A 19,957-nucleotide genomic window follows, 5' to 3' on the forward strand; every position below is an offset into this window, starting at 1 on the left:
TTTAGCCTCACAGGTATGTTTTTCTGTTGCTGAATAAACCAAATTTTACTGAAATTGCAACTTATTCTTGTGTCTCATAATATTATAGAGTTTTAAAAAAATGTACCTTTAAGATTAAGATATGTCTTTATTCATCCCTCAGTGGGGAAATTTGTATTGCACAGCAGCAAGAGTACAGAGTCAGTTAAGCAGTACAAAATACACAATATAGAAAAATAAACAATATAAACAACCCAAGTATTAACAAAAATAAAAAATCAACAGTTTTTCCCAGTTTTTAACCTTTATGCTTGTATTATAGTAATATTTCATTGTTATTTTTGTACATATTGCTACTCTTAAAAAAAATTTTTTTTGGCTTAGAAATATTGTATTTTACAATGTAAATGGTTCCCGGGACACTGTAATAATGACAAAGGAAATTAATAAAGAAAAGATTACAATTTTAGTATCATGCCAGATTGTTCCAATGTCACGTATATTGTGTAAATGTCATTATGTGTGTCATTAAGCTCTTTAAAATATGCTGGAGAGGCTTACAGCAAGGGCATTTCCAGGTTCACAGGCTCTTAAACCGGGCATACTATTTTAGGATGATGCACACACTCCCTCCTGTGGTCAAAAACAATTCAGGGAGCCACATTTGCTCTACATGGAAAAAACAATGTACTCTTGCATCAGAGTAAAATGTTGTGGTAAACCCTGAAAAGCATGATCAAAAAGCATCATAATCAATCATATACTGTATACCCTTTGAGTAATACACTCCTCATTTCACCTAAACTTGTTTCAAAAGAACTCTACAAAACAACACATTCACAAACATTAAAAAAAAAATGTCCATATTGGGACACCGACGCATAAAAGAGGATGAATCTGTTGTCATGTGTCATTCACCACACAACTTCCCACGTGTTTTTTTTTTTTTACCACTATAAGTATCACACTTTGAACCACAGACATTAGAGGAATTCTATACACACACACACACACACACACACACACACATACGGGTTTTTGTGAACTACAAGGACACCTCTCGCCAAACAAGTTTTTTGGTGTATTAGGGTGGCACCCCTTTCCGCTTGTTTCCCAGAGGTGTGGCATATATCAAAAAATTTGGTTTGGGCTGTACTCTGCAAATCTCACTTCAAAAGTCAGAAACACAAAAAGCAACGCAAGTTACAACAACCTGACACTACGACGACTTGTAAGGACAAAGTTAATGAGCTGCTAAACCCCGCCCATGACAAAAAGGAGAATTATAAGAACCAACTTGATTAATAAGGACTGTTGTTATACAACACACAAACACTGACACTAATGTGACTTGGAGGGTCACAGGTGACTTGCTGGAACATGGATTCACACAAACACAAAAATGAAAGTAATGTGCATTAATAGGTCACAACCAGTATATGAGGACAAATAGATGAACACAATACCATTGTGAAATTTAAAGACATACCTGATCTGTGGCATGTGTGTAAGACATCCTCAGTATACAATAGTCATTATCCACCTCGGGTAAAACCTATTAATACATATCTGATAGACAAAGACATTACACCAGGTATAACCAGTTGTTAAAGTTGTTAAAGAACCAACTTTATTTTTTGTGGCTTTGTCGCCACTTAACAGAGCTCAGCTCTTATCTTTTAACACATAAAAACAAAACATCATCTCTCTCTGTACTTATTGGTTCTTCCTCTTCAGTGTTATGCCACGATTTCTAACAAAATCTCTTATATTTTGAAGAGTGCGGTCGGCAAGAACATGATGCTCAGCGGTCTTGCACTGCTGGCACTGAATCATAGTGACGAGTTTACCATTGTTGATGTGATCTTTAAAATGTCTCATCACAGCTGCAACCTCAGCTGGAGACCATGGATGCTTTATTTTCCTCCTGGGATCGTCCACTCCAGCATTTTTGGTAATCGCTATAAAAAAGAAAGTACGTTGTAAACAAGAAACTAAACCCTTGATGAACAATTATTTCCTTTGCATTTCTCATGCACCCTCTACATCATGTTCCTTTTTACATTTGAATACAGGTTATTCAATTGTGTCTGTACAGGTGTGATTTACCACTTTGTTCATGACGTTTTTTTTTCCTGCTGGACTTTTTCTTCCCATTATCCTCTAAAAAAACCCAGCAAATAAAACAGTATTAGTGTTTATAGAGTTAAAATTGTGTTGTTATGTAGCTTGATTATAGGTAATAAAGCCAAAACTCCAATAAAAAAATAAATAAAGGTCAAATTGTGTGCAATGACAATTATTCAATCAAATATAATAGAATTAAAAAAAAACAGCACACTGATTTTAGTTTTAAAATGTGGGGATGCTACTAATGCTTCCTAATTGCTTTTAAAAATTATATTTTTAAAAGACCTTTAGATGTCCCTTCAAGAGCAGTGTCACCTATGAATGGAATATCAAACAAATGATTAGAATAGACCATAACAGCAGCACCAGCTGACCTGCAAGTAGTGGATCAGAAATGTGCATGCTTGGTGGACTGACACAGGATCATACCATCAGAGGCAGCTGAAGGGTTGTCAACAGGTTGTACAGTTCTCTCCTGTCCTGTAAAATATACATCACAGTTCACTTTAAGTCACCTTTTTACATAATATTTTAACCTGGCAACACAGCACATCTCTTGATGGTTAATCAATTATATCTCTGATCATACCACTAGAAGTCTTTAGAAGGGCAGAGTCATCTCTGAAGTCTGTGGAATATGAAACACCGATTTACGATAACCCTCCACACTTTTTGATTGTACTTACAATGTACGAAACAATGCTTGGTGGACTGACACAGGATCATACCATCTGAGGCAGCTGAAGGGTTGTTGACAGGTAGCACAGCTCTCTCCTGTCCTGTAAAATATACATCACAGTTTAAAATGGGTAATGTACTTCATGCAGGCAAGGTGCACAGATAATATTAAAAAACTATCAGTAGCACATGTCAATATTTGATATGCAAATCGGACAATGCCACTATAATAAGTGCAGATCCTCATTGTTTAATTAAAAAAGTCTTTATTTAGTAGAAGTGCCACTGACAAAAATGTATTAACTGGTTAGCCATTGACTGCGTGTATGTATTAGGTTTTCACATCTTCCATGGACAAAGTACAATCAAGAAGTTCAATGAAATAGGAAACAACTGAGTAAAGAGCAAACGGGAGGCACAGTCTTTGCGCTTCAGATGGTTTAATGCTGGCTACACTTTCATATTGCCCAAACACTATGAAACTATGGAAGATGTTAACATTCATCATGTTTCATTCGTTTTCAGTGTGACTACTGGGCATCAATTTCCAAATAAACCTTTGTGTATATACTCTGCTTCACGAGAGAGCATCATAGAACGCTCTACATGTGGATTTATATAATTTCACATATATTCCATCTTTTCATTCATCTAGCTGAACGTTTGAAGATTCTTGGTCATTTAGATAATAGGAAGTGCTATAGTAGGCAATTTGACTACTGGACATGGGTTGTCTACATTTAGCTACACCTACCCATGTCTGTTTGTGGATCTGAGGGCTGATCCTCTCCGTCAGCTTCACTTTCTTCACTTGCTTCAGAAGCAGTGAAGTCAAGGTTATCTGACAAACAAAAAAGATCAATTACTTTTTAACATTAACTTATTTTTATAATAAAGTCACTAAATTGTAGTCTGTAGACAAGTCATGTTTTGCTAAATATCATCAAGGAATAATTGCCTGTAAAATGTATGAAATGTTAATCTAGTTTAAACAATACCTTCTATCTCAATCTCTTCAAGAGTTTTGCCCTGAAGGTTTGTGATGGACCCCTTCTCCATGGCAAGCAGTAGCTTGGATATTTTGGCCAGCTGTGTTGTCGCCTCTGGAAGCCTGTAGTATTCTCTGTGGACACGAATATCATGGCCGAGGAAGTCCGCAACCTGGTCCAGTTCATGGTTTTTGAGGTTCAGGACCTGGGACAACGTTGCAACATGTTTGCGTAACTGGGTTGACCTCAGGAGTTCTGGGTTCTGAGCACCACACTCATTTGCATACGTCCTTAAACAATCCTGTCCTCTGTATGAAGTTAAACAGTGGGGCCTTCCAAACAAAAAAATGTTCTCCTCTGGAACTCCACATTCCTTCCTTTTTTTCAAGAGGAGTGTCAATGAATCAACCACGTCCGGTGATAGCAACACAGCAACTTTTCGTCCTCTTTTACCCCTAATTTCCACCCGGCTGAAATGTTCACAGAGTTTTTGTTCAAACTTTGTGAGGCCAAGAGCAACATCCTTATGGAGGGGTGTTGTGTCTCTTCCGATGAAGCTGTGTAATTGCATTTTTGCAACTTCACCTCCACGTCTTCGGTTGAATAATATGATCTTTGCCAAAGTTGCTCTGCAAAGTTCACCATACACTTGTGGTGAAGGCATCTTTCCCAGGTTCTCAGATGCCAAATCTGCTGTCTTTTCAAGATGCTGATGAAGACGTTGCACATCTTCAGTAAAAGGCAGGGTGGATGGCTTGTTGAAGTGCGCCTCATTCAAGGTGGTCAAAGCAGTATGAGAGACAAGTTCAGACCACTTTGAGGTGTAAAGCTTTTTGAAAGTCTGGGTTGACTTTTTCAGCTCATTGTCTCCTGTCATTAAAGCTCTGCAATGGATGATGTCACTAATCTTTTGCAATGAATGACCCAACTTAAGTGCGAGGCTTGGCGTTTTGTAGCAATGCTTTTCTTCATCAAACCCAGACACCTTCTTGACTGCTTGGATAACTGAATGGAAATTTACAGGTCTTACAGCATCCTCAAGATTATATATGGAAAATTCTTTACACAGTATTAGTAGAAGTCTTCCAACTTCACGAAGCTTCTGCCGAATATATTCATATTTGGTGGGATCTTGACCATGTTTGTTGAAAAATGACTGCGCCAGCTGAAGAATGCAGAAGTCACTTCGCACAGCAGCAGAAATGTCATCATCTTTCATGACAGTTAACAGCTTCCACACACCTTGGGATATCTGTTGAGGTAGGCCTGACTCTGACATTGTGGCCAAGGACAAGACTCTAGTTCTTCCTTGCCCTTTGGTTTCTCCTGGTTTTGAGAGACATTTTTGAAGATGTCGCCACAGATGCCTCCGAAGATACAAAGCATGGCAATACGTACAATGCACATACTGTTTAACGTCTTGCACTTTCTTGGGTTTTCGTTTCATTTTCAGCACTCCAGTCCCACTTGTTAAAACATCTGTATTATGTTTATGATTTCCTTTGTTCCGTAGTATGTTCAGCTGTCTTTGTCGTTCTTTGGAGTGTTTTGGGAATGCTAAAACTCGAGCAACTTCCACATTTGTCTTCTCATGGGTTTTCAGGTGACGAGTAATTTTTGACTGTGGTTTGCCACAAATGTAGCAATAATTTATCTTGCTTGCAGAAGAGGATATGCCTGAAGACTGTACATGGTGGTCTTCTCCAGTTTCTTCAGTGGTCTGAAATGTATCTTCAACACTGCCTTTCTGAACTTCAGGCTGAACCCCTCCTGAGGCTTGCTTGGAGTCATCACAAGTTTTCTCAAGCTGCAATGTAGTGTCTGCTTCTCTAACATCAGGTAATGTCACTTCATCTAAGAGGTGTTCTTGGGAAGGTGTGTTTTCCAGATTTTCAGAGGGAAGCTCAGTGCAGACCACTTCAATATCAGGCACTTCTTGAAAAGATTTTGAAGGCCCTAATGAAATATCTCCGGAATTCTCTGAGTCACTGGAAGAGTCAGGTACATATTCCTCATCTGATATCTCTTCACTTGAACTTGCTCCTTCAGTAACCTGATAGTGGGGGGGAAAGATCACTGCACTGACCTTTTAAGAATTAAACAATACAATTTCTTAAATACACTTACAAATGGCGGGAATTCAGAGTCAGTCTTCATCCTCTTGACATAGCAGGATTTGTGCCAGAAGCAGGAGCAAACTAAACAGGTAATACAGACAGATGTACGTCAGTGCATATACTGTGGATTTTACAATGCACTTTTTGCCCTCTGCACTGATTGTCTTTCTAAATCATGTTGTTCATACAAATTATCCTTTTTTCTACAGTCTAGCAGTTGTAGAACTGCAGTCTATTCAGTCAGTTGCAGTAATTGTGGTTTAGTAATAGATACATAGTGTATCTATACATGCACTTGCATTTTCACATGCATTTTCCTCATGAAGACGTAATACCAACCTTTACATCTCACACCAATCCATTTCAAGGCAGAAAAGGGTCCAGTACACAGGGCACATTTTTCCAAGCTCGGTACTACTGTGGAGACCAAGTCATGCTTACAGCCCTGTTGAACCCAACAACAAAAACAGTGACTTTAAAATTGCATCACAAATTTTAAAAGATTCAAATAAGTACAACAATAAGTATTACCACCTGATTGAAGATAAAAATTAATGAAATGTATTCCGTTAGCTCCAATGAATTAAAATGTAAATACAGTTGCATTAATTCTGTGTGTATAGGGCCCAAATATAGTCTTCATAATGTCTATACCTGACTAGGACACATACCGAAAACTGCGTGTGTGTAGCATTTAATGTTAGAACCCATCTCAGTAATATTCTTGTGTGTATAGGGTCCAAATATAGTCTTCATAATGTCTATACCTGACAAGGAGGGACACAAGGAGGACTGTGTGTGTGTAACATTTAATGTTAGAAACCCATCTCAATAATATTCCTGTGTATAGGGCCCAAATATAGTCTTCATAATGTCTATACCTGACTAGGACACATACTGAGGACTGTGTGTGTGTAACATTTAATGTTAGAAACCCATCTCAATAATATTCCTGTGTATAGGGTCCAAATATAGTCTTCATAATGTCTATACCTGACTAGGACACATACTGAGGACTGTGTATGTGTCACATTTAATGTTAGAAACCCATCTCAATAATATTCCTGTGTATAGGGTCCAAATATAGTCTTCATAATGTCTATACCTGACTAGGACAGACACAAGGAGGACTGTGTGTGTGTAACATTTAATGTTAGAAACCCATCTCAATAATATTCCTGTGTATAGGGTCCAAATATAGTCTTCATAATGTCTATTCCTGACTAGGAGGGACACAAGGAGGACTGTGTATGTGTCACATTTAATGTTAGAAACCCATCTCAATAATATTCCTGTGTATAGGGCCCAAATATAGTCTTCATAATGTCTATACCTGACTAGGACACATACTGAGGACTGTGTGTGTGTAACATTTAATGTTAGAAACCCATCTCAATAATATTCCTGTGTATAGGGTCCAAATATAGTCTTCATAATGTCTATACCTGACTAGGACACATACTGAGGACTGCGTGTGTGTAACATTTAATGTTAGAAACCCATCTCAATAATATTCCTGTGTATAGGGCCCAGATATAGTCTTCATAATGTCTATACCTGACAAGGAGGGACAGAAGGAGGACTGTGTGTGTGTAACATTTAATGTTAGAAACCCATCTCAATTATTAAAAAAGTGTATAGGGTCCAAACATAGTCCTCTTTATGTCTATACCTGACTCGGTCTGTTCAATATTGACATTATCCAGCCAACAGTATTTTGTCCCTGCATAACATCAGACCTAGATTAGCATTCAGAATATAGAGTAAATCACCTGTTTATCATCGGTCAAGCAGTCAGATGTCTTGTTTGCATCAGCAGGTTGTGGATCTGTCTCAGTTTGGTTGTCCTGAAGAATAAGGGATAAAAATCACATTAAATAACCAGGTATGAACAAGAGCACCAGTTGTATGTAGTGAGTTACCATAAGAGGGATAATGTTCAAAAAAGTTGTTGTACACTCATTCATGTAAGCAGTTTAGTTTGATGTTTCAGATTCAGGAAACTTTATTTATCCCCAAAGGGGCAATTCATTTGTAGCTCACCAGCCATACATCAATCCACAATCACAACAGATTGACAACAACAATAGCAATAATTAAATTAAACAAGTCAGGAATATCAGCCATTGTCGTTAAATAATTCAGACACACACAAATATTTGTCACATGTACAAGTCTGACCTTTACATCCAGCTAATCTGAGAGAAAAACTATACCTAAAATCAGTGGAAATGAATTTACCTGTTCGTTGGTTTCACTCGGGGAAACACACATCTTGGCCTCTTCTGCATGGTAACCATCTGTGGCAGCTGATACCTTGTGACAGAAAAACAAAAGGCTTACATCATTTTAGCACAACAGACAGTAACTGCTAATATCAGAGTTCAAAACACAATTCTGTATCATATTGATGACTGTAATATGGTGCAGTGGTAACTGTTAGTGTGAACATAGATGATGTGATGTAGACAAATTTAACACTTAGCAGTATCCATAATGAGTCCTCAGTATGTGTAAACAGGACGGACACATCGAGCAAAGTCACATACAGTAAGTACATCCAGCCAACAAAGTTTTATCAACATTGATCAACATTCAGAATATGAGTAAGTCACCTGTTTGTCATCGATCAAGGAGTTAGATGTCATGGTCACAGAAGCATGTTGTGGATCTGCCTCAGTTATGTTCTCCTGAAAAATAAGGGGTGACATCTTATCAAATACTTATTTTGGACAGCATGATCGCAATATGATTCAAGTCATCTGTGAAGGAGTCCGATGACATGGTTGCAACAGCAGGTTGTGGATCTCCTTCAGTTGTGATCTTGTCAAAACACATCTGATTAATGATTTAATTATATATATATATATATATATATATATATATATATATATATATATATATATATATATATATATATATATATATATATATATATATATATATATTATAATTATAATTCAATAATACATTTTGCATACCTGTTATAGCACACAAGTAGTGAGCAAAGAAAACAAATATATATCTAGGAACAATTGGTCTGACTTCAGTATATTTTTAGTTTAATTAAATGGTTGGATACAACATTCCTAATTCCACAATGTATTGGACTCATCTAATGTCGCCAAGATCGCTCTTTTACTGTAAAATCTTTTACCATCAGCAACATTTACCTTGTCAGTTGCAATTATTTTTCCATGGCTGACCAAATCCCCAGAACAAACCGGCTCCTTCACTGTGGGACACTGAAAATAATACAAGGAAGCAATTAGCTGTGTACCTGTGATAACATTGTCAAATGGTTTAGTAGAAGGAATAGAAATACAATAAAAGTATTGATATACCATATTCATTTTGTAATATGACATGGCACACTTGTTTTCTCCTGTGCATAGTAAACTGTAAAATTATAGAAGATCCACACAGGAATGTGTTAGTATTTTGTCAAATTCCATCTGTACCTTTAACCTCCATGGCCAGTCAGAGTCTCCGTAATTGTATGTTATCTCTTCACCAGGCTTGATGTCCGTTGTTGCAAATAGACACAAATGAGGCTGCCCATTGACAGTGATCGTCTTCATTTTGCTATTTGGGCTCACATTATCATCGTTTACAAGTCGGCCGAGGGAGTCATCCTCTTGAGCAGCATCAACACTAAAATTACAAAAAATGACAAAATGAATAACTCTGTTATTGTTATTTTTGTTGAATAGTTTTTCTGTGTAAAACGACATACTGCAAGTTATGTGTGACAATATACATACCACAAATTCTTTCCATTATACCGAAATTCAAACATGAACACCTTGAGGGCATCATGGTATATATGTAGCCTGTTTTCATGTTCTTGTTTAGATATGACCTGTCCTCGATATTCGATGAGGAACTCTCCTTTCTCAAAATGCCGCTTGCTGAATACTCCTCGACCTAAAAAATAAAAAAGACAAAGGGTCAAAGTTTTGAGATTAGCACAAGATTTAATTCATGCTAAACCATCTTGTAACTCACCTTTGAATGAATTTATAAAACGGATATCAAATCCATCCTTGTCCTTTCCTAAGGATGCAAAGTATGCAGCCTCTTCTTTTGGTTTTACTTTCACCCTCTGCGGCCTCATTGCCTCGCTTTGTTTCAATAAAGATGATGCCTTTGATCAATAAATAAGAACTTAAGTATGTCAGTTTTACCTGTTACCAAACATTTTACATCTAACTTTTTGTCATAGTGCAATAGTGCAAGTAAAACATTTTAAACACTGTTCCCCCTTAAGTCAAGGATCAAGACAGAAACATCAACTCACTTGCTGTTTCTGTTTAACTACACTAAACTAGATTAAGACCATCTGAAATTTACATCAGGTGCATGCATTGTCACCTACATTATATTTTAATACATACCACTTACTTTGTGACAAAAGAACAAGCATAGGAAGTCATGTCTTTTAGTTTGTATTAAAAGTGAATTTAGCAGGTTAAAAAACACAAGGCACAATATCTACTTGTGCTGTTAGGTATAATATATTTGTTTCAAAGACTAAATGAAAACTTATATGCTTAATGCTAACATGTGCTTGTGTACCTAACATGTACCTAGCTCTTTAAATAGCTCTTTAAGCTAGGCTAGCATACCATGTCGTGCTAACATAAATTAACCAGTTAGTATGTTAAGATAGTACTAGCTGGTTTACATGCTGTTGACATACAGTGTTCTCCTTACTGGGATTGCAAACTTTATGGACTTGAAACATAGTAGTGTGCTTTCATTCTTACCTCGTGTCTCCAGTGCAGTAGACAATTAAATGGCAACGTGTTCACGCTGTAGCAGGAAGCCAGGAAGCTTGGGGCTGCAGCTCATTGGCTGATTAGCGGTCACCTCATCGGTGTTGAGAATTTAAATACACACAATTGACAAAATCCTACATTATGAGGACCCTCTACCAGTCAGCCAATCAGGACGAAGTAAATACACAACTTTTCTGTCACAATCCGTAATTGTGGGTACCTTCCGCCCGGCAGCCAATCAGAAGCTTTAAAATTTACACAAGTGTGAATAATTCATCAGGGGTGCAATACCAGGACCTGGCTACAGGGGTGCTAGAGCGATACACAGATTTTACACAAATTCTGGTATATGTGTATTGTGAGGACTTTTGGAGAAAATTTGGTTTTCAGCTTTTTAGACCCATAGAAACACTTCTACGTTGGCAGAATTATGAGGACACCGACCCTGTCCTCATAATTCAAAATGTCCTCACAGTGTTGCGTGTATTCTTGTCAAATGTCCTCATAATTCACAAAAACAAACACACACACACACACACACACACACACACACACACATACATAACATTTGCTTAAATATGCCTGTTTCTTGACAAATAACATTTAGTTGTATTTAACCATGAAACAGTATGATTTATTAATTAATGCGGTACAGGGCAAAGGTTTAGACACAAACAATACAAACCCATGGTCCCTACTAGGGTTGAGCTAAGGATAATGTATTTTAGTTACTTTTAGTTCAGACCTGCATGCCGCACAAGGGCGGCATCAAGCATTCTGCATATACATATGGCTGGCATAAAATATTACTCCCCTCTCAATACGTTATCAAGTATGCACCTTGCAATCTTAAACTTGTTTCATAAAATACACAGTGTTTTTAACAGGACAGCGGGCACGACCGTGCATCAGTCACTGAGGCTGGATTTCTTTTAACACTCTGTTCAGACCTGCATGCTGCAAAAGGGCGGCATCAAGCATTCTGCGTATATGGCTGGCATAAAATATTACTCCCCTTTCAATACGTTATCAAGTATGCACCTTGCAATTTTAAACTTGTTTCATAAAATGCACAGTGTTTTTAACAGGACAGTGGGCACGACCGTGCATCAGTCACTGAAGGTGGGTTTCTTTTGTTTGCATGTTTTGGGTGGTAGCTGATGACATAAAATCAGTTGGAAAACTGCTTGTGGTACTGAACGTGGTTCTTTTGAGAAAAATTATTATTAAATTTTTTTAAATTATTATTATACATTAAAATTATATTTATTACCATGTTTGCATGAATCTCACTTCACACATCTCATATATATGAAATAATCATAGCGTAAAGGATCACTTACACACATACACATATAGCTGAATAATAAACAATACAACGTCTGATCAATCCAAGATGTAAAATAATGTACAGATTTATGCCCAGCTTTAAGCCCCAAATGAAACATCGTACAATTTTAATGTGTGTATTTACTTTTCAGTGTACAGTAGAAAAGTAGATTACGGATCATATTCATGGGATTTATGTTATGACAGACATAGCAAACAAAAAAAAAAACAAGATTAATTGATACACATTTTTCAAACCAACTTGACGAGTTGACTTAGACATTTTTGGATCACCATTTACAATATTACTATTACTATTTTTATTACTATATTACTTTTTTATTATATTACTATATATTATTATTATTATTTTATATGGCGCCATGGCGGTCGAGTGGTTAGCACACAGACCTCACAGCTAGGAGACCAGGGTTCAATTCCACCCTCGGCCATCTCTGTGGAGTTTGCATGTGTGGGTTCTCTCCGGGTACTCCGGTTTCCTCCCACATTCCAAAAACAAAAACATGCTAGGTTAATTGGCGACTCCAAATTGTCCATAGGTATGAATGTGAGTGTAAATGGTTGTTTGTCTATATGTGCCCTGTGATTGGCTGGCGACCAGTCCAGGGTGTACCCTGTCAGCTGGGATAGGCTCCAGCACCCCCGCGACCCTTGTGAGGAAAAAGCAGTAGAAAATGAATAAATGAATGATTATATTATATTATATTATATTATATTACATTACATTACATTACATTACATTACATTACATTACATTACATTATATTATATTATATTATATTATATTATATTATATTATATTATATTATTAACTATTGCTCCAGAACCCTCTCCTTCCCTCTCGGTATTTGTAGAAAATGTGCACATTTTACCAGTATTATCACATATTTATAAATTATTAATGACTTAGCGTGACTGAGGACAATTCAGGACTGAGGTCCTGAATTGTGCGTATGAGTTCGATCCACTGTTGTTACATTTTTTAATACAATGCAAAAAAAAAAACCAAATGTCAGTGTTGTGGCTTGATATCCAGCTGATTTCTCTTCAAAACATTTTTGTTCGGGAACACATCAGTGACCTGGTGAAACCACAAGGAAGGGGTTTTCCTCATGATGACTGTCACCGCTATGGTTGGCTTGGACAACAATGGAAGAAACCAAAGTCATGTGTGCCACAATGACAATGTATCACATTCATACCACAGTGATGGTGGATATGACATGAGGTTATGACACAAGAAAAATGAGGACTGTGGAATGTAATACTCCATAGCTCAGGTCATGTGCTGAACTGCTCACTAGAAATAGTACTACAATTCTATAGTACTTGGTTTACCATTACACAGATGTCAATAGTGGCTAGTGAAGTGTGTTCAAACTGTGTAAAAAATATTTCACAAATAAAGGCTCCATGCCATTTAATGCAGTTTAAAGAACAGATTCCTTTCTTTCTGTGTATTTTCCTTTATCCCCATCACTCTTTTTTTCCCTTTTTTCCCCCAACTTCTGTCAAGCGCGTAAAAGTCTGGTTTGAGTCCGACCACAACATGACCACAGCGGTCATCCTCACAGACACAAATATCCCATGCAGCCCCTCTGCAGCCACACCCTTTGACAAAAATAGCTCAGACTATACGAAGCACTTGCGGGAAATTGAGTCTTTTATTTATTTTTTATTTTTTTACAAAACTATATTACCATATAGACAAATTGTTGACAAATTAACAGCAACAAATCAGATACTTTAATCAGGTAGATTCCTCCTTGAAATAAATGTATTATTGAAACATAAACATCTTACTCAAAATAAGTCCATAATTCACAACTTCTACAAAAACAAATCTACATTTTCCAGCCAATAATCCAAAGAACATACACTCCCAGCCACAACTGAGGAACACACCCGAGTGGGGCAAACTAAAGGCTGTCAATCAAACATAGTCATTCTGCAAAGCGTCCAACATGAAACTAGAAGGGAGATTTCTCTGTTAATGAATCCATCTCCCCATTTTGTATAGTAATACTGTACAGATCGGTTTGAATCCAGTGTCTTTCATCCTCATCTGTGGACATAAACTTCCATCCTGCTGTCCTAGACTGAGAAAGCTAAGCCTCTAAACGTAATAACACCCTGAACGAATGCAAAAGTCTTGTCTGAAACATATGCCAAACCAAGCAGTTCTGCACAGAAGATTGTGATGCTTGAAAACAGACTAGTAATTCCAGAGTCATCAATTTTGTTTTTGCTTTTTTTTTTTTTTTTTTTTTGCTCATATAAAAAGTTGAGATCTGCATTCTGGTCTGAGAGTGTTTCCAGCGCATGCAATTATCTCTTGTTAATTGATTCCATACTTGACCGTCCATCCATTTATTTCCTATGCTGCCTTTTCTCACTAGGTTTGCAAGGGTATGCTGGAGTCTATCTGTCAGGTTCAAACTGTGACACTTTTATTCATTCATTTTCTACCGCTTTTTCCTCACAAGGATCGCGGGGGGTGCTGGAGCCTATCCCAGCTGTCTTCGGGCAAGAGGCGGGGTACACCCTGGACTGGTCGCCAGCCAATCACAGGGCACATATAGACAAACAACCATTCACACTCACATTCATACCTATGGATTAATCTTGCAGGATTAACATGAACATCTGCTGTTGGCGCATCAAGGACAAGGGGGTCGCTGAGGGTCTCTGATCAGAGTCACAGGAACATTTCTTCTTCAGCACATTCAAACACTTTCTATTGTCTAAGCAAATGAATATAAGGGTGATAACTAACACTATAATTATTGTATCTACATTTTATCCCAGTTGACTTCAGGCAATCATTCACACTCTATGGACAATTTAGAGTTGCCAATTAACCTAATATGTATATTGTATGTATATATAGTATACAAAACTGTGGTGAGACCAGCGATGTTGTTTGGTCTAGAGACTGAAAGCAGAACTGGAGGCAGCAGAGACGAGGATGCTGAGGTTCTCATTGGGAGTGACCAGGATGGATAGGATCAAGAACGAGTACATCAGAGGGACATTACATGTTACATACACATTACATACAGAGGCCCAACTGGTTAGGACATGTCCAGAGAAGAGATAGTGAATATATTGGTAGAAGGATGTTGCCAGGTAGGAGGACCAAAAAGGAGGTTTATGGATGTAGTGTCGGAGGACATGATGGTAGTCGGTGTGTGAGAGAGACAGGGTTGGATGGAGATGATTGATTTGCTGTGGCGATCCCTGAAGCCCAAAGAGAAAGAAGAAAATAAGAAGAAAATAGTACTGTAGTACTTCAGCTATTTATAACAATATATCACAACTAAAATATGAAGGCTTAATCATGTCTGAATGGAAACAAGAAGTGTGACAATACAAGTCAGACACAGACAGAACAGCCCACCCAATCACCACGGAACATTTGGGAGAGGCTGTAAAACTGACTGCAGACTTTTGTTTGTGTATGAAAGCTTGTTTTCTGTCTCATTTTGTCGTCATGCATTAATTGGGCGGTACACTCCTTCTTGAGGTTTTGGTTCTTTTATAACACCTTTTTCAAAAATCTCTGCAGTTCCATGTCACAGTATGCACAGGAAGCACTGTACTGTATAAATGACAATTAAAACATACCCAAAGTGTTCCATGTCATTGGAGAGGCAACTCAAATCACTTGCGACGTACAAGACCGAGCAGGGAAAAACATTCCTTTAAGAAAAAAGAAAGCTTTTATCGAGTCTAATTATATCTAATTATATCGTTTTGACTTTGAGGCTTCATCAACTTGAAATTAGCACATCTATAAGATGCGATTTATGACGCACTGCCTTACTGTAATCAGGCCAAAACCAACACTACTGAGAGTAAGTCAAAGAACATTATCGTACGTTGAAACCACTTTGGTCGACAGCAACAACCAGAATGACATTTAGCATAGCAAAGATGTTGCTGATTGTGAGAGTTGCTAGTAAACAGTATACAGTACACTCTGCACTTTAAATTATTCAATCAATACCACTGTTGCACGGGTGGTTCGCAATGCAAAATCCCTGTGGCAGACCCCCTCACAGGGCATAAGAAGGGACACATTTGTAATTGAATAGGATGAAGTGATTATAAGGTTATGCAACATCTTGGCATTGCACACATCATTAGTAACGTGGTTAAGTTTAGGAGTCTACGTTTAGAAAATCAACCACAAAGACAAATTTCGAAAGACTTGCATGCAATCAACAGGCTGGATTGTGTGGTGACAGAAATATAGTATCATTTTAAATAGGTCTGGACCATATAGTAAATATAATTTCACTAATATGCATTGCTGAGTGTGTGTGCCGTGTGTATTTAGGCGAACTCTAAACTCCCCAGCAGTGTGAGAGTCATGCTGTTCTGTATACGCGGCCCATATATCAGACATAAGTCAGACATCCACTCAGACAGAGACACTTAAATGTAATTGCAGGTTGTGCAAAGGAAGTTTTACCACTCGACTCAATCGGGATGAAAGATTCTGTCAATTTATAAATGCTGCATCTCTACATTGAGAATATGCATACTGCATGTCTGGAAACAATCATTTGGCAACAGACAATGTATTTAGTCTGTTTTATGTCTAAATTAAGGCTGTCGATTAAAATATTTGATCGTGATTAATCATTTTTGGGCTACAGTTAACTCATTAACACATTTAATCGAAAAAAGTCATAAACAAAAGCCTTTTCTTAGCCTTTTTTAATTTTTTATAAATATATATATACCTTTTGTTGTGTTGTGTTATCACTTCACTGTAGGTTTTATGCTTTCTTTGTAGCACTTTGAGATTTCCGTAATGTAAAGTGCAATATAAATAAAATGTATTATTATTATTATTATTATTATTATTATTATTATTATTATTATTATTATTATTATTATTATTATTAAACAGGTTTTCAATGCTTTAACCCCCCCAAAATTTATTGTGATTAATCTTTTTGGGGGCTACAGTTAACTCAGAATTAATCACATTTAATCTCAGAAAGTCATAAACAGGTTTTCAATGCCTTAACAACAAAAATAAGGGTGATAAACAAGGGATTACTATAAGTATTATAATACAGTAAGAGGAAGTTTTACCACTCGACTCAATCGGGATGAAAGATTCTGTCAATTTATGAATGCTGCATCTCTACATTGAGAATATGCATACTGCATGTATGTCTGGAAACAATCATTTGGCAACAGACAATGTATTTAGTCTGTTTTTAAGTCTAAATTAGTGCTGGCAATTAAAATATTGGATTGTGATTAATCATTTTTTGCTACCGTTAACTCAGAATTAATCACATTTAATCACAGACAGTAATAAACAGGTTTTCAATGCCTTAACAACAAAAATAAGGGTGATAAACAAGGGATTACTAAAAGTATTATAATACAGTAAGACATGCAAATATAATGCAAACACCACATATGGTCTCAGGTCGGATGGTTGCACACTTGATGGTCAAACACAAAAGAATGTCCTTGCAAAGGAAGTTTTACCACTCGACTCAATCGGGATGAAAGATTCTGTCAATTTATAAATGCTGCATCTCTACATTGAGAATATGCATACTGCATGTATGTCTGGAAACAATCATTTGGCAACAGACAATGTATTTAGTCTGTTTTTACGTCTAAATTAGGGCTGTCGATTAAAATATTTGATCGTGATTAATCAACATTTTTGTGCTGCAGGTAACTCAGAATTAATCACATTTAATCGCAGAAAGTCATAAACAGGTTTTCAATGCCTTGACAACAAAAATAAGGATGATAAACAAGGGATTACTATAAGTATTATAATATCGTAAGACAGGGGTCTCAAACTCACGGCCCGCTAGTTTGAGGCCCCCACCTTGATACCAAAGTTTAATGTTGAAATGACAGACACAACATGATTTTGCCCCGCCCATACTGTTACCCTACCCTTTTACCCCGTCCTGTTTTGCTTTGGATTAGCAATGAAGCTAAAGGCTTATGACGCTGGGTACAAATAAATGCAGGAAATGATTTGGAATAAAACGGAAAATACACGTCAAGATAAAGCATCTCATCAAACATGTTGTTAAAGTTACCACGCTGCTCCCAGATGGAACTGAGTACGATGCTAACTTGCTAATTGGCTAAAATGATTAAGTTTCATTAATGTTCATGTTAAAGGTTAAATAACTGTTAATACTGTACATTTGAATCTGAAAAAAATAATTTCTCTACCAACTGTATGTGGTTTCTTACGTTTTTCTTATTTGCTGTTTTATTATTATTTTACTTATTTGTTACTGATTGATTGATTTATTGTCTTTATTCTTAATTTGTTTATTTATTTTTTATCTTATTTTGTGTATAGAAAAATAAAAATTAAGATATTTGAGAAGAGTGGAATGTTTTATCAGATATTTTGGTGTGGAAAACCGGAACCAAAGTACTGAAAAAGTGTAGGGTATAGCAGAAGCAAAAGCATTGAAGATAGATTTTTTTATTGATTTTTTTTTCTAGTTTTTAATAAATGCGTTTTGGGTTTTTTTTGAAAACCTGATGCGGCCCGGCTTCACCCAGAACCTAGCTCCGGTGGCCTCCAGGTAAATTGAGTTTGAGACCCCTGCAGTAAGACATTCAAATATAATGCAAACACAACATATGGTCTCAGGTCTGATGGTTGCACGCTTGATGGTCAAACACAAAAGAATGTTCTTTGTTCATGTGTGTGACTGTGCACACATGGATGGTTACCATAATTTATGATGGCCCTAGTGCAATACCGAGTTTCAGTATAAAACCCTAGTTACCAGTTTGGGGTGGTTGCTGTTTTTTTGCATGGTCCTCATCCCAAATGAACACTCAACGGGGTTGACTTTGGTATGGTATTGACCATACCAAAAAAAAACACATTGAGTGATGTGGAATGACTTCAGTTTGAAGAGTGAATGTCATCCCACACCAACATGAGGAGGTGACTGTGTGGTTTTCCTACACCAGTGGTCAACAACAGTTTTGAACCAAAGATGTCGGCCAGGAACTGTGTTTTAAAAAAGCTTATTGTTACAGCGGCTGCACGGTTACAAGTGGTTAGCGAGCAGGCCTCACAGCTAGGAGACCCGAGTTCAATTCCACCCTCGACCATCTCTGTGTGGAGTTTGCATGTTCTCCCCTTGCATGTGTGGGTTTTCTTCGGGTACTCCGGTTTCCTCCCACATTCCAAAAACATGCTAGGTTAATTGGCGACTCCAAATTGTCCATAGGTATGAATGTGAGTGTGAATGGTTGTTTGTCTATATGTGCCCTGTGATTGGCTGGCGACCAGTACAGGGTGTAGCCCGCCTCTCGCCTCTTGTTTCTTCTTATTCTTTCCATCGTTTCCACAAACAGTATCAGACACGAACCTGAGTCAACAAAATAACAGTGACATAATGGAATATTATATTCACAGTTACGGTAAGACCTTTACATACACCCATCAGAGTTATGAATGTCATATAAATGCGGGGGCCTTAATTTGAACCATTCTTTTTCCATGGTGGAATGATGATACAATGTATGAATTTTGAGGTGTAGTGATGATAAAATAAATATTGAATATTGTGTGGTAGGGCGGCACAGCGGTGGAGTGGTTAGCGCGCGGACCTCACAGTTAGGAGACCAGGGTTCAATTCCACTCTCGGCCATCTCTGTGTGGAGTTTGCATGTTCTCCCCGTGCATGTGTGAGTTTTCTCCGGGTATTCCGGTTTCCTGCCACATTCCAAAAACATGCTAGGTTTGCTTTCTAACCACGAAACTATTGATCAATGCTGGCTTGTATGAAGTTTTTTTTGTGTGTGATTTGCTCAGTTGAAATCAGTATGCGGATCAAAAAGATCCGCTGTGGACAGATGTAATGATGATAATGAAAATAGCTTAATTTAAGAGCTGATAGGCTTG

The 19,957-nt window shown here is 37.3% G+C and overlaps 1 protein-coding gene across 5 annotated transcripts; it reads right to left on the reverse strand.

Annotated features, from left to right (window-relative positions):
• Positions 1-238: 238 nt before the first annotated feature.
• Positions 239-11,214, reverse strand: LOC131118614 (uncharacterized). Of its 5 annotated transcripts, XM_058064648.1 has the most exons (18): positions 10,663-11,214; positions 9,902-10,040; positions 9,658-9,820; positions 9,355-9,547; positions 9,067-9,138; positions 8,509-8,583; positions 8,135-8,209; positions 7,666-7,740; positions 6,233-6,338; positions 5,904-5,974; positions 3,786-5,829; positions 3,542-3,628; positions 2,838-2,888; positions 2,699-2,737; positions 2,539-2,589; positions 2,395-2,424; positions 2,089-2,142; positions 239-1,940 (listed from the first exon to the last, which is right to left on the reverse strand). In XM_058064648.1, exons 2-18 carry the CDS (start codon positions 10,008-10,010, stop codon positions 1,696-1,698), a joined length of 3,540 nt encoding a protein of 1,179 aa, XP_057920631.1. In that variant the 5' UTR covers positions 10,011-10,040; positions 10,663-11,214; the 3' UTR covers positions 239-1,695. The 5 variants fall into 5 exon arrangements, with proteins under 5 accessions (XP_057920631.1, XP_057920630.1, XP_057920632.1 ...); XM_058064647.1 differs by having other exon boundaries at positions 9,902-11,214; XM_058064649.1 differs by lacking the exons at positions 2,539-2,589; positions 2,699-2,737 and having other exon boundaries at positions 9,902-11,214.
• Positions 11,215-19,957: the final 8,743 nt, after the last annotated feature.

The sequence above is a fragment of the Doryrhamphus excisus genome, chromosome 2 (assembly GCF_030265055.1).
Source record: "Doryrhamphus excisus isolate RoL2022-K1 chromosome 2, RoL_Dexc_1.0, whole genome shotgun sequence".
Taxonomy (NCBI): Eukaryota; Metazoa; Chordata; class Actinopteri; order Syngnathiformes; family Syngnathidae; genus Doryrhamphus; species Doryrhamphus excisus.